Raw genomic sequence first — 13,033 nt, 5'->3', positions numbered from 1 at the left:
TGTTGGAGTTTTACCACAGTGTTAGTATGGAAAAAGTGGCTGGAGTTTGCTCCTGATGTTTTTTGGAAAAAGTGTTTTCACCAAATGGACTTGCCAGGCAGCTGAGCTACAGGCGGGCTCTATGCTTGTCTGTGCTATCTGAGGAGAAGGCATCTCAGGTTTTAGGTACTAATAAGTGTCTGGTATCTCATCCTGTCTCAGTGTCTCTACCAGCTGTTGCTGCAGTCAGTGTGCTGTTTTCCAGAGAAAATTTGGCTTAAGACCAAATGACAGAATGAAAGCTAAATGGATCAGGCTACCTAAGCACTTAAGTTTCCAATTTCCCACCCTGTGTGTGAGCAGGCAGTGAGGGAGGTGAGCTGAGGGGTCTGCACAGTGGTTACCTCCTTGCTGTGATGAGGCACAGCTGTAGTCCCAGGGGAGGTGGACGAGGGTGATGTGGTGGTGCCTGCTGTTTGTGCATAGCCCTGTGCAGGGCTGTGAGGCTTCCCTGGCTCCTGGATCTCTGGAACTTGGGAAGATGGTTCCCAGCTCCTGGGGTGTTTTCTGGAGCACACAGTAGCTGTCCTGTTTGGGACAGGTGGCTTGACCATCTTACCTCTATTTCTGCTCCAACAGTAGTCAGTTACACTTCGTGGGCTTAGGCTAAGAGTTAGGCTAATGCAGCCTGGTGCACACTGACTCTCTGCATCTCCTGCAGAGGGCTGAGGAAGGAAGTGGCCCTCAGGCACAGATTTTGGGTAGTGCTTGTCCTCTGCCAGCTTGTTCTGCTCCCAGCCATTCCTGTGTACTCTGATGTAAGGTTGCACTGCAGGATGAGCTGAGAGGGAATGCCTTTGTTAGCAGCACACTCTCCTGTTTTACTCTTGAAAGGCAGATTTGGAGAGCCCAGACAGAGTAGCTTGGAGTTGCTTCTGTTTGTGGCAAAAGAAATGCTGATGGCAAATTTCAGAAAGGTAACTTGCTTTCCCTTCTCAGCTCCCCCTTTTTTCCCACCTCTTGCACTGTGCCATGCTGCAAGAGCTGAGCCATGCTCCCAGCTTGGGGGCTCCTTCCAGGAGGCCACTCTGAATTCCAATGCAAGAGTTGGTGAGAGGGATGTTAGCTTGTCTTTCTCTGACTGTTTTTCCTCCCCCTCCTTCCTCTTACAACACTGCTTTTCTTCCTTTAGGAAAAGTTCTGAAAGCACAGCTCCACCTAGGATTGGAATATGCAGTGTTATGGTACAGTTACTAACAATTACCATAAAATGTCCATTTTTCATGGCAAAGGGGAAAAGGAAGGAGCAGGTCTCAGCACACTTAGGAGTAGCCAGCCAGGTAGAAAAGCAGGCTCAGTCCCAGCTTTAGTGGAAGTAAAAAACCTGTTTGCTTTAATTTCCCAGTAAGGCAGAGTCTGCAGGAGGTTTCCTGAAAAAGCACTCCTTGCCCCAGTGCTCAGCAGCATCCTGCTGCTGAGGAGAGCTCCGAGACCACCCCAGGGTGGCTCATGCACGAGTGCTCTGCATGCAGTTCTCTCCCGTGGGGCTGACTGAACTTCTGTCCCCTTCCAACACTTGAGTGACGCTTCCAGTACCTCTGACTTAATCAGCTTTTTCAGTTTTGTGATCAAGTGCACTGGGCTCTTGGTATCTCACCTGCACAGGACAGCTCACAGCTGGGCAAGTCCTGCTTCCAGACACTGAGTCTTTCTGTACCTTCTCAAGTGTGTGTAGTAGGAAGAGAGGCAGCTGATCAGAGTGAGGCTACCTTGGCTCATCGTGTGTGGGGACTGGGAGGTGCTGCCAGGGCCAAGTTCCTCAGCTGGGCAGGAGCTGCAGTGGCCTCATGCCTGCCAGGAGCCTGCTGCCCACCTGATCAGCTGGGGGAGAAGCACAACGTTGCTCTCAGAAACAAGTTCTCTTTGCTTTGGGAGAAGTCAGCATTGAAACTGCACAGCCAGAGACTGTCCCCTCCTTCCCAGATCCAAACACCCCTACCCATAAATGCTGCATTAACAGCTACTTCACCGGGCTCCTCAAGGAGATGCAGCCTGTGGAGAAGGGCAGGCAGAGCCAGGGACGTCCCTGGGAGAAGGTGGGGCTAGGTACTGCTCAGGCTATCTTGCAGTGTTGCTGGCACAACTTGCCCAGTACTCAGTGCTACTAGGAAATCAAACGCCCAGCCTTCCTGGTCCTTGTCCTGCAGCCCTGGCTTGGTCACGTAGGCCTGTGCCCATCCTCAGCTCAGGCAGCTATCGGAGCCAGAGCAAAGCGTATCTGTGCTGCCCACAGCCTGGGCCCTGTGCCACCGGCAGGGAGTGCCTGGTGTGGGAAGTCACAGGACAGGAATTTGCTTTAATTGAATGGGCGGCATTATTGGGAGTTGGCTTTGATGATTAGTGCAAAGATGTTGGCTCCTGCCAGCAAACCTTCACTGCTCATACACTGCAGGGCAGCCAAAGCAATACATTGTCTGGCTTGGGCTGCTGAGACTGAGTCTGGGCAGGGAAGGGAAGTCCACTAAGGGCAAAAATGGACGTGTGGGGCTTTGTACCAGGTATGGTGGGAGCTGAGCCCTGGGGAGAAGGCAACCATCTGCTGCCACTGTCAGCAGTATTTTCCAAGATGAACTTCTAGGCCTAACCTTTAGATAAAAGTGAATGCCTTTAGGTCCTGGTCAGACTGCTTTATTATTATTATCATCATCATCTTCATGATCTTTTGTCCATCCTCAGCTGGCTCTGTAGCGTGAGCAGTATCGGACCAGACTGCAGTTCCTGCATGAGCAAATGCTCTTCCCTAGGCTTGGTGCTGAGCAGGGGAGATGTGATGGTTGGCAGAGGGAAGAGTCTGGCCACTCCTGGCACGAGTTTCTTCACACTCCCAGCAGAACAGCACTGAAATCGGAGCCACTCTGAACTGTGAGGGGAGAGCCTGCTGTGTTGTCCAGGAAAACAGATGCATACTGCCCAGCCTGGGGGGAGAGAGGGTTTAGCAGGGCTGGGACACCTCCCCTGGGCACCAGGCATGGCCTGGAAGAGCCAAGGAGAGAGCTCTCCCCTGCACACAGCAACCAAGAGCTGGAGGAGCTGCCCCTGCCCTTCCTCCTGGGAAAAGAGGAGCACAAGGCCTTTAGGGCAGCACAGTCTGTGCTCTAGTGCCCCAGCAGAGCTCTGCCCGGACTGTCACTGGGGCTTGGAGGTCATCTGAAACACAGACCTGGTGCCCAACCCTGGGCTAGGGCCACAAAAGGCACCTTCCTGCGCAGTACTGTCACCAGTGGAGCTGGCACCACTAACCTGCAGGTAAAGGGTGCCCGTGACAGAGATGGTGAAAAGGTCACCGCTGCTCTCCAGCCGGGATACAGTCTCCAAATTGCTGCAGAAGAGGGAGGGTAGTGGTGGGGGGAGCATTCCCTTCCTTTCCCAGGGATGCTGGGCTCCTTCCCCCCTCCCTGGCCCGGGGTTCCTGGCTTTGCCCTGCCATACCTGTTGTGCTGGCAGCGGGACTGCACACAGATCAGCACCCGCAGGCGGCTCCCTCGGCATCCCTGCCCCTTTCTCCGTGGCTCCCTGCACACTGTGACAGAGCAGGGGATGAGAGCCAGCCCAGACCCCCCCGGCAGGGCCACGGGCTGTCTGAGGGCTCACCAATGTGCAGCGTGGTGGTGAAGGCGTAGTATCCTGCAATGGGGGCTGTGTACTGCCCGCTGGTCAGGTTCAGCCCTGGGCCACGGTGGAACATCCCCTCCCACTCAGGCTGGGACAGGGAATGGCTGGAGTTAGAGAAGGAGTCCCTGTGCCAGGGCGGGTGCCCCAGCAGACAGGGAGAAAGGGGCAGGCTGGGCACTTACGATGTAGAACAGCCCCAGCTCCTGCCACATTTTCTGCTGCACAGCGATGTCTTCACGCGTTTGGCAATGGAAGGCTGCTTCCACACGACGCTGGGCCCTGGCCTTGGGGTTGCCTTTGCTGCTTTCCCCCTCTTCCTTACCCCCTTCCCCAGCTGTGCAGGATATCTTTGGCATGCCTGACCCCAAACCCCACCGGAGTTTGACGTTAGGAAGGAACCTTCCCTTTTCCTGGCTCTTTTGCCCAGCCCTGCTCTGCCTTGTCCCGCTGTCCCCACAGCTCCCACCCTGGGCCCCCCACCCCGGTACCTCTGAGCAGGATCTGCAGCTCCCTCAGCAGCTCCTCCGGCATCGTGCGGGAAGCCGGGGCAGCCCCTGTCCCTCCGGCCTGCGCAGCACCCGAGGTTGGTTTTCCCGGAGAGCCGCGGACCCGATCGCCGCTTCCCCTCCCGGGGCTCCCGGCCAGCAGCATCCACGCCTGCCGGGGGTCGATGCGGGCCGCCCCGGGCCCCCCAAGTCCCGCCGCCCTCCCCGCAGCTGCTCCCGGGGCCAGCGGCCGCTCCCGGGCTGCCCGCGGGGGTTCGGCGCCGGTGCCGGCGGCGCAGAGGAGCGCCAGGCACAGCTCCGGCAGCCGCATCGCGCCGCCGCTACCGGGAGGGCGGCCCCGGGCCCGCCTCGCTGCCGGGCTCTGCCCTCGGGGCGCGGGGCGCCTGCAGCGGGAGGTGCCCACCCCGCCGCCGGGGCTCCTCAGCGCGGCGCGGTTTTAGCGCTTCGAAAACACCGAACAACCGCAGGCGGAGCGGCTGAACCGTCCAGCGGTGCTGGCTCTGGGCCCGGCCGTCGGGGAAGCGTCGTCTTGTGCTCGCCCATCCCTCTGCCACCGGTACCGTCAGAGACGGGGTGGGGCTGGGGCAGGAGTCTGCAGCAGCAGGGACTCACCCAGGTGCCGGCTACTTCACCATGCCTTGGGGGGCATGCTGTGTATCCCAGGAATAAAACCAGGACTATGCACAGGCTGCTGGCCCCAAGCAGCAATGTCGGGCTTTGATGGGATGAACCACACTTTGGGAGGCCTTGTAATAACCTAAAATCTTTAGGGTTTTGGAAGCAGAAAGAGGCAGTTCTGAAAAAAAGCCACAAACCAAAACAAGAAAGTATTAGCCAAAGCATGTTTATAAGGAAAAGCCTTTTCCCTGCAGTGGTGGGGGAGAACATACTCCTGATGCCCTAGCCAGCCTGGCACAGGGGTTTCCACTTCCCACTTGCCAACCTGAACAGGCAGCAGCAACAGGGGAGCATGGCTGCATAGGGTGACAGGTATCACTGTGGCTCTCCTACCACCCATGGTCACCCTGGAAAGCTTCTGTCCACTTGGAGGTGTCCATGAAGATGGAGGAGGAGCTATGGAAGAGCCAGAGACAGGGCAGGGAGCCCTCGCATGTCCAGATGTCCTTGGTGCAGTCATACACCTCCATTTCTACCCGGTAGTCCCCGTCCATGCCCTTCCAGTGGCCACCGGTGACAAAGAGCCGGTCACCCAGTGCCACCATCCCACCGTTCTCATGAAGTGTGTGTAGGAGCTGCACCTGTGTGAGGGACAGGGTGAGATGTGCAAGGACCCCTTGGTGACCTCCTGCTCCCACCACAGAGGACATTGACCCACCAGACATGTCTCCCTACCCCATCCTCTCTGTGGGGTTTGGGGGCCTCTGGTGCCTACTGCATGTGGGATGGGGGAGCAGGGGAGGAAAGTGTTAATAGAGCCAAGGGATGAGTGGGTAGGAGGGAAAAGGGGGTGCTGACACTGAGGGGGAGCAGCTGGGAACACCATCCCCATATCCCTGGGAGGGTGATCGTGCCTGGTCCCACATCCCACTACCTTCTGCCAGATGTTTGCCTCTGGGTTGTACACATGGACCTTCTTGGTGTTATCCCCGATGAGGTAGATGAGCCCGTGCAGAGTGGCACAGCGTGGGGCTGAGAGGTACTTGGGGATGAAGGGGGATGTGATCACACTCCACAAATCTGCAAGGAGCAGTCATTAGCAGTGCATCCCACCCTTGGCTCTCGATGCAGCTGCCAGTGGCTGAAAAAAGCATTGCTATTTCAGGGGGAATTTGAAAGGGAGGAGGCAGACCAGCCAGGCAGTCCCCATCCCAGTCGAGGGTCTTGCATAAAAAACTGTGGGGTGGGCACATGGTTTGTAGTGGTGCTGTGGGATGGGAGTCTACTTGAGGAGGTTGCATTGTCACAGGGTGTTAGTTTCTTCCCAAGGCTGGCAGCCTCCCCCACCCCTATGGCTCAGAGATCCTGCTCCACCGAAGGTCAGGTCTGGGCTGTGTCAGACATCTGTGGCTCAGGTCCATGCTGCTAACAGCCACGCTCCTGGGGCTCCCGAGCCCTGTGCCACAGCCACCACCACACCCTGCTAGCACCTGCTCACATCCCACAGGACCGTGCCTGGCAGCCCAGGGGGGCACCTGCCTGGGGGTGCTCCTCTGTTCATCTCCCAGGGACAACATTGGTGGGGTGTGGCAGCAGGGTCAGCCCTCACCTTGAACAGGGTTGTAGCACTGCAGAGTGAGTGCGTTGTACTTGACGGCGCAGGAGCCCACCAGGTAGAGCTTGCCCAAGCAGCTGGCAGCTGCAAAATTGCTCACGTACTTGAGGGCTGGGCTGATGGCACACCAGCTCTTGTTGTAGGGGTCATAGCGCTCCACCTCCACCACGTCCACTGTTGTCCCTGCAGGGTGACAGGACACGGCAGCCACCCTGCTGCTCTGGGGCACCCATGGACTCCCGCCCTGGCAGCACCCACAGGGTCTTTGCAGCCTTACCCCCAATCACGTAGATCTCACCATTGAGGACAGCGCTGGTGTGGTTTGTCCGGGCTCTCAGCATGGAAGCAATGGGCTTCCAGACACCGTCCCTGGGGCAGAAGCACCAGGCCTGCGTCGTTGACCACGTGTCATTCTGGGACCCCCGGGAGCCGCCTAGAGAGAGAGACAGGTCAGGTGGGCCAAGTGCAGCTGTCCCTGGGTATTCCTTGCCAGTGGCCAGATTTGCCCAAGCAGAGAGTAACAAGAGGACTTCACTCAGAGAGGAGCCTCTGGCCCCACACCAGTGCCTCGTGCTCATATCATTGTCCCCTGTCCTCCATCCCTGCTCCTCGAAGACCCCACCCTGCACCAGCAGCCCTGGCACTGACCTGTGACGTACACATCGTTGTTCAGAGCCACCAGGGAAAAGCCCCATTTGTTGTAATCAGGGAAGTCGGGCAGAGCCATCCATCGCCCTGAAACCCAGCAGAGCCAAGCAATGACCCCACAGCCAGCAATGGCACTTCTTAAGCCATCCTTGTTTCAAGCCCATCCCAACCCAAGCGGTGTCTCTCTAAACTGACACTAGTTTGGCAAGAGGTGGCTTTGGGGTAGACAGATGGTTAATTAGCATGGAGGGAGGTGGAGGAAGTGCAGGGCACTTACTGCTTTTGGGGTTATAGAAGGCAAAGTTCCTGGTGGCAGCTGGCATTTCCAGCCCCCTCTCCTCATCCTCACTATCCTCCAGCACACGGCCACCAACCACCACCAGCACCTCCTCTAGCTTCTGTGGTGGGGTTGGGGGGTTCTTCAGGGCACCAGTGCCACTCTGCCCCTGATGAAGAGACCAGGGCGGGGCCATCAAGCTCCTCCTTCCTGGCTCAGGGGAGTGGGATTTAGGGGAAGGGGATACCCACCATGGTGCAGGATCGGGCAACAAGGGCCTTGCTGGCATCTGAGTCACGAACAAGAGGCTCAGTGGCAAGGAGGTTCTGCAGGTACTGGTCAGGCAGTGAGACAAGGCGGGTCAGCTCCAGCAGCTCCGGCAGGAACTGGGCTCGGGATCCTGGGTCGTGGCGTACCCAGCGCAGTACAGCCTCAACCAGGCTCCGCTCCTCCTGCACCTGCAGCTGGTCATTGGAGAGGTAGACAGCCAACCTCTCCTTGGAGAGCTGGAGGAACTCCTCCTGAAGGGAGACGGCTTCAAAGTTCTCCTGCAAGAAAGACCAAGCCTTGGAGGAGACCTCAGGGCAGCCGTGGCTCTCACCAAACTCACAGATACCTAGGCAGTTGGTGGCATCCATCTGCTGCCGGAGGTAGCGGCTGCAGACCTTCTGGATAGCAGGGAAGTGGAGCTGGCTGGAGGTCCGCATCAGCCCCTCCACGTTGCCCTGGTTGATGGTGACCTTTCCCGTGTAGGCAAAATCAAGCAGCATCTCCAGCGCAGTGGGATCTACCTCCTTTAGCTCCACCCGTGCTGCAATGCTCTCAGCGAAGTCACCGGAGAACATGGCATAGAAGTAGTGACTGCAGAGGGCCAGGATGCCGCGGTGGCAGGGAAACTCCCGCCCGCCCGCCACCAGCGTCACGTCGGCCAGTTTGGGGTTGGTGCGCAACTGTTGCAGCCCCTCCAGCACGGCCTGGGCGTGCGAAGGCAGGCAGAAGTCAAAGTCGTCCATGTTCCTCACCATGGTGCTGGGGATGGCCGTGGGGCCTGGCAGGCGGGCAGTGCCCGAGCAGCGGGAGACGAGGCTGTCCCTGCTAGGAAAAGGCGACGGTGTCCCCCTCTCCCCCTGCTGCGACACCCTCCCGCCTTCCCAGTGCCCGAGTCACAGACAGCAGTGGCTGCACAAGTGCTTCCCACAGCCCCCCTCCCACTGATGGCCGTGTTTTCTCCTCACCACGCCGCAGCTGCCCTGCCGGGGCAGCGACCGCCCTTTTGGGGGTGATTTTCGGAGTGATTTGAGCCCTCTCGGCGCGCTCGCTCCCGCTCTCACCAGTGCTCCAGAGCCCGGCGGCCCGCGGGAGGGAAGGGACCGCGGTCCCGGCGCTGGGCAGGGACACGCCGCATGACACGGGATCAGTCGGACGAGGGGCACACGCTATTTTTAGGCGGCACCTGGACACCGCTCCCTGTTCTTAAAGGCGCCGCACGAGCAGAGCTGTCGCTGCGGCCCATCCTCGTCTTTGCCCCATCCCACGGCGCTGTTGCCTTTAGGGAAGCCTCCCCGAAGGGGTCGGCTGGGCACCGAGCCTGGAGGGACGAGCTCCCACAGCACCCTCCCTCCACCCCATCAGTAGCCGGGGGTCCCCGCGATGCCCCTCCTCGCTCCTCCGGCTCGCACTGCCGGTGCCGCTATAAATATAGGCTCTTATCTCACTCCGCGGCAGCCGTAAACACGCGGCGGCAGCCGAGGCCGGGAACACCCGCCCTGGGAGAGGGGGAGACGGGGGTGCTGAGGCGGCCCGCCCAGCTTAGCAGCTTTCTTCGCCGCCCCGGAAATCCTCGCTCAGCTGGGACAGAATCGAGAAGGTTTTTATTGCAGCCCGCGGCCTCCGCAGCCCCTCGGCATCACTCCTCCAGGCTGAAGATCTCGGCCTCCTTCTCCTTCCAAAAGGCAAAGCTGCGATCGATGTAGCGGCAAATCTCCTCCCCGTCCTCCCCGGGCTCCCGAGGCCGCTGGGCCGGGCTGTGCAAAGTCCCGAAGTACCGTGCCTTGATGTCGTCGAAGCCGTCGCGCCAGCCGCGCCGCCCGGCCGCGATCTCGTCGATGACGGCGCGGTGGAAGGCCCGCACAGCCCGCCAGCCATGCCGGCCCAGCTGCTCAAACACCTCGAAACAGAGCAGGTGGCGGCCTCGGCGCTCCTCGGGGGGCAGGTCCTGCTCCAAGATGCGGAAATAGCCCAGCATGAATAGCTCCAGCGACAGGCTCTCGTACTCGGCCGGGCCGCCCCCCGCCACCGACACGAACTGCTCCGGGGAGAGCAGGGTGCGAGCGGGGGGCGGCGGCGGGGGGCGGCGGGAGGCGGCGTCCCTCCAGCCGCTCAGGAGCCTCTGGATGGCCGCCCTCTGCCGCGCCAAGCGGGCCGCCGCCCGCGCCCCGCTTCCCGCTGTCTCCCGAGGGTCCCCGGCGGCGGGCCGTAAGGGCGCGTAAGCGGAGCGTCTCCAGTGGCTCAGGAAGAGCATCACGATCCGTTCCTTCCTCAAGCTGCCCCACTCTGGCCCCGGCCCCTGCCCCTTCCCCGGGGAGCCGCCGCCGTCGGAAAACGCCTCCTCGCAGCTGATGCCTGAGTCGCTGGCGGCCTCCGCCTCGCCGCCCCCGGCCGGCGCGCTCCCCGCGGCCCCCCAGGCGGGCTCGAAGGCGCCGCGCAGGCTGCGGACGCAGACTCCGCACTGCCGGATTTCCCGCTGCGCCAGGCTGCCCCCAGGCTCCCGGGGATGCCCGCCGGCGGCGGGGAGAGCCGAGGTAGCGGCGGGGAGAGCGGAGGTGGCGGCGGGCGCCGTGACGGCAGCGCGGGGACCCTGCACCCCCTCGGCGTGGGCCAGCAGCGCTGCCAGGCTGTTGACGGCTCCGGCCAGGCGGCCGCACCAGAGGGGCAGGGGCTGCCCCGGGGCAGGCGGGGGGCTGCGGACGGAAATGCTGAGCAGCGGGGCGGGCAAGAGGGCGCGTAGCTCCCGCACCAGGCGCCGCAGCTCGCCCTGGTACACCTCGCCGCGCCGCCGCAGCCGCAGGCTCTCCACTGCCCTCTCCAACTGATGCAGGTCTGCCTCGGTCAGCAGCTCCCCGAACGGACCCAGCACGGCCTGGTGGGAGCGCGAGAAGCTCCAGGAGCCTGCATCCTGCGGAGAAAGGCGGTCAGCGACTTTCGACACCCCATGCCCCTTCTACTCCCCGTGCCCCTCGTACCTGCCCTCCCGCCGGGTCCTCGTCCGCCAGTCGGGCCCGCAGCCGCCGCACCATCACTTGCCGCTTCCACTCGGGGATGAGCCGGCCTCGCTCATCGTGCGTGGGCACCAGGGAGTCCACGTCTACCTCCGCGGGGTTCGGCCAGGGGGGCCCCACCGGCCCAGCCGTCCCGTCCTGTGTGGATACAGTCATGGGGGGCTCGAAGGGCTACAGCGGCCGAGAGGACGAGCCGGGGGCCGCGGGCCGAGCCAGCGACCTACCGGGTGGGCGAGGAAGGGCGCCGGGATCCTGGCCCGCTGCGAGGGCTTGCGGAGCTTCGGCTCCGCCGGCACCGACCTGCCGGGCTCCATCCCCTGCCGGGCCGGGCGGCTGCTGGGGGCAGAGGCGCGGGCCTCCTCCTGGGGGAGGGCAGCAAGGGGAGGTGGGCCCCAGCGCCTCCAGGGCCCCCCCCAGCTGAGGGGTGAGCCGACACATCACCCCGGTCCTTGGGGAAAACCCTTCTCGGAGGAGAGCCACGGGTGGATCTCGTTCCTTCAGAGGGACGGAGCTGAGGAATCCCTGCTGCCCGCTCTCCCCCAGAGGTGCACTACGACGCCCCTGCAGCCAAGGACCGAGCCCGGGGCCGCCCCATGGCCGCCAGCCCTTCTTGGGGCATCCCATGCCCCCAGCCCGTCCTCCCGCTCCCTGAGGTGACATTCCTCGGGGATGGGGGTGCCCACTGCCCCAGGCCCAGTGGGGTCTTACCTGCACGGGGCTGAGCTGGCTGCCGAAGTTAGGGGGTTGGGTCCTGTCGTGCCCTGCTCAGGGAACACCCAGAGGTGGTGCAGCTGCACCCCCAAAGTCCCTGTGTGGAAAGCAACGAGCAATATGGGGCAGGAGGGGAGGTTGGAGTGCTCGGGCAGCCCTGGAGAGGACAGGGGCCAGGGCTGCAGTGCTGGGGCAGGGCACAGAGGCATTGAGCATTGTATTAATATTTGATGGGGCATCGAGTGGCAGCACCAGGGCTCAGTGGGTGGAACTGGCGCTGTTCCTGGAGATAGTAGCTTGGTGACTTGGCTCCAAGCCTTGTTCTGCTCTTGGGGCCAAAGGAGAATGGCTGAGACTGGTCATGGCCCCAGGCCAGCTGCTGGGGACAGAGGAAGCCTCTTGCATGGGGCACTGAGGGCAGGTTCTGGCAGTGGGGGATCTTCAGCAGAGGGATCTGCTGCACTGCTGCCTGGGCATGTGTTACTGGCATTCAGCCACATTTGTATTCTTTCTCTCCATCACCATCCATTATATATGGCTAGGATGGACTCTTGGGGCTCACTTACATGTGAGAAATTCAATCGAGGAGCTGGAGTAAAATTAGGAAGCAGCAGATCTAAGCCTATAAACACCGATTAGCTGGCGAGGATCCATTACAGAGTCAGCCTCAATCCCTCCCTGGCTCCAGTGCAGGCTGACACCCAGCTCTCATGGAGGGGATGAGCTTTTGCTGCCCAGCAACAGAGCCACAGTGGGAGCGAAGGTTGTGCTTTGCTGTACTGTAGGAGGGGGGAATTTGCTGAAAGCCCTTTGGTGGATGGTTGTGCCAGGGCTGTCTCCCCCAGCCCTGGAGAGCTTCTCCCAGGATTGCAGCTCTCCATAGTGCAAGGGTGTGCAGGCATGAGAGGAGAGGAGGTTCTGTCCCAAACCTCCATCTTGGCCTCATTTCTCATTCTGTTCCTTAGGAAAGCAGGCACTGTCCACTTTGGGATCTGCTCGGAGTCTCAGGGGACTTTCCCTTTCTCTCTTCTACTTTCTCTCCTTTCCCTTTCCCTCTCCCTCTTCTCCCTTTCCATTTCCCAGCTGCATACCCACAAGGATGAGCAAAGCAGCGCAGAAACAACCAAGGGTGGCCTGTCCCCTTCAGTTTCAACAACCACATTCATCCCTCCACCAGTTCTTCAGCCATATCCCACCCTCTACCCAAGATCCCACAATCATATCCTTCCCTCTCCCACAGCTCCCATTCCCCCAGTGCTGCAGTAATGAGCAAACGGGCAGAAAAACAAGGCAAGGCCCTTCTCAGCATCCCGGTTTTCATTTCAGAGGGGCCATGGAGGCTCCACTACAAATGGGACCAAGGGGAGGAGGTGCAGGTGGTCCCCTGAGGCCAACTCTTCTGCCCCGCTCCCTCAGCAGCCACAATGGACCGTCCTGGCCTGGCCCGTTTCTGTCCAGCTCCTCCAGCTCTCTCCGGGCACGCTGGCGGGGCACAGGGCTCGGCGGCCGATCCCCATCTTCGGCGCCGGCCACCTCCAGCAGCTGCCTCCTCCTGCTGCTCCTGCTGCTGCCGCTGCCGCCACCGCGCCACGAAGGGATGGAGGCGGCGGCGGTGGCGACGCGGGGCCAGCCCGGCACGGTTGTCCTGCCCCTGCAGCAGGCGGATGGCCCCAATGGGCTCGTGGCAGATGGGGCAGGTGGCAGCGGCGTCGGGGGCAGCCCGGGGCTG

The 13,033-nt window shown here is 61.2% G+C and overlaps 3 protein-coding genes across 8 annotated transcripts in view; all 3 read right to left on the bottom strand.

Moving 5' to 3' along the window:
- Positions 1–2,651: 2,651 nt before the first annotated feature.
- On the bottom strand, positions 2,652–4,476 carry ERFE (erythroferrone). Of its 2 annotated transcripts, none has more exons than XM_042024544.1 (6): positions 4,140–4,476; positions 3,834–4,009; positions 3,631–3,739; positions 3,469–3,559; positions 3,280–3,358; positions 2,652–2,899 (listed from the first exon to the last, which is right to left on the bottom strand). In XM_042024544.1, exons 1-6 carry the CDS (start codon positions 4,465–4,467, stop codon positions 2,780–2,782), a joined length of 903 nt encoding a protein of 300 aa, XP_041880478.1. In that variant the 5' UTR covers positions 4,468–4,476; the 3' UTR covers positions 2,652–2,779. The 2 variants fall into 2 exon arrangements, with proteins under 2 accessions (XP_041880478.1, XP_041880479.1); XM_042024545.1 differs by having other exon boundaries at positions 2,771–2,954.
- Positions 4,477–4,861: 385 nt separating this feature from the next.
- On the bottom strand, positions 4,862–8,722 carry KLHL30 (kelch like family member 30). 5 transcript variants are annotated; one of them, XM_042024539.1, is made up of 9 exons: positions 8,647–8,722; positions 7,567–8,410; positions 7,316–7,484; positions 7,039–7,125; positions 6,668–6,823; positions 6,385–6,573; positions 5,710–5,855; positions 5,169–5,416; positions 4,862–4,953 (listed from the first exon to the last, which is right to left on the bottom strand). In XM_042024539.1, coding segments are annotated over exons 1-9 (1,914 nt in total). In that variant the 5' UTR covers positions 8,721–8,722; the 3' UTR covers positions 4,862–4,952. The 5 variants fall into 5 exon arrangements, with proteins under 5 accessions (XP_041880473.1, XP_041880476.1, XP_041880472.1 ...); XM_042024542.1 differs by lacking the exon at positions 5,169–5,416 and having other exon boundaries at positions 4,868–4,953; XM_042024538.1 differs by lacking the exon at positions 4,862–4,953 and having other exon boundaries at positions 4,986–5,416.
- Positions 8,723–9,216: 494 nt separating this feature from the next.
- Positions 9,217–13,033, bottom strand: part of ESPNL (espin like) — a 4,211-nt gene continuing 394 nt past the window's right edge. Inside the window, exons 2-5 of the mRNA XM_042024506.1 lie at positions 11,302–11,354; positions 10,818–10,955; positions 10,524–10,731; positions 9,217–10,483 (exon numbers count right to left, since the gene is read on the bottom strand). Coding sequence (XP_041880440.1) covers positions 9,222–10,483; positions 10,524–10,731; positions 10,818–10,955; positions 11,302–11,354 — 1,661 coding nt within the window. The 3' untranslated portion in view covers positions 9,217–9,221. The remainder of the gene's footprint in view (positions 10,484–10,523; positions 10,732–10,817; positions 10,956–11,301; positions 11,355–13,033) is intronic.

The sequence above is a fragment of the Corvus kubaryi genome, unplaced genomic scaffold (assembly GCF_017639235.1).
Source record: "Corvus kubaryi isolate FWS band 111438036 unplaced genomic scaffold, C.kubaryi_AGA036_p1.0 37264, whole genome shotgun sequence".
NCBI classification, from domain to species: domain Eukaryota; kingdom Metazoa; phylum Chordata; class Aves; order Passeriformes; family Corvidae; genus Corvus; species Corvus kubaryi.
Note: the sequence above shows the minus strand (reverse complement) of the source record. Positions and strands in the feature narration are given on the sequence as shown.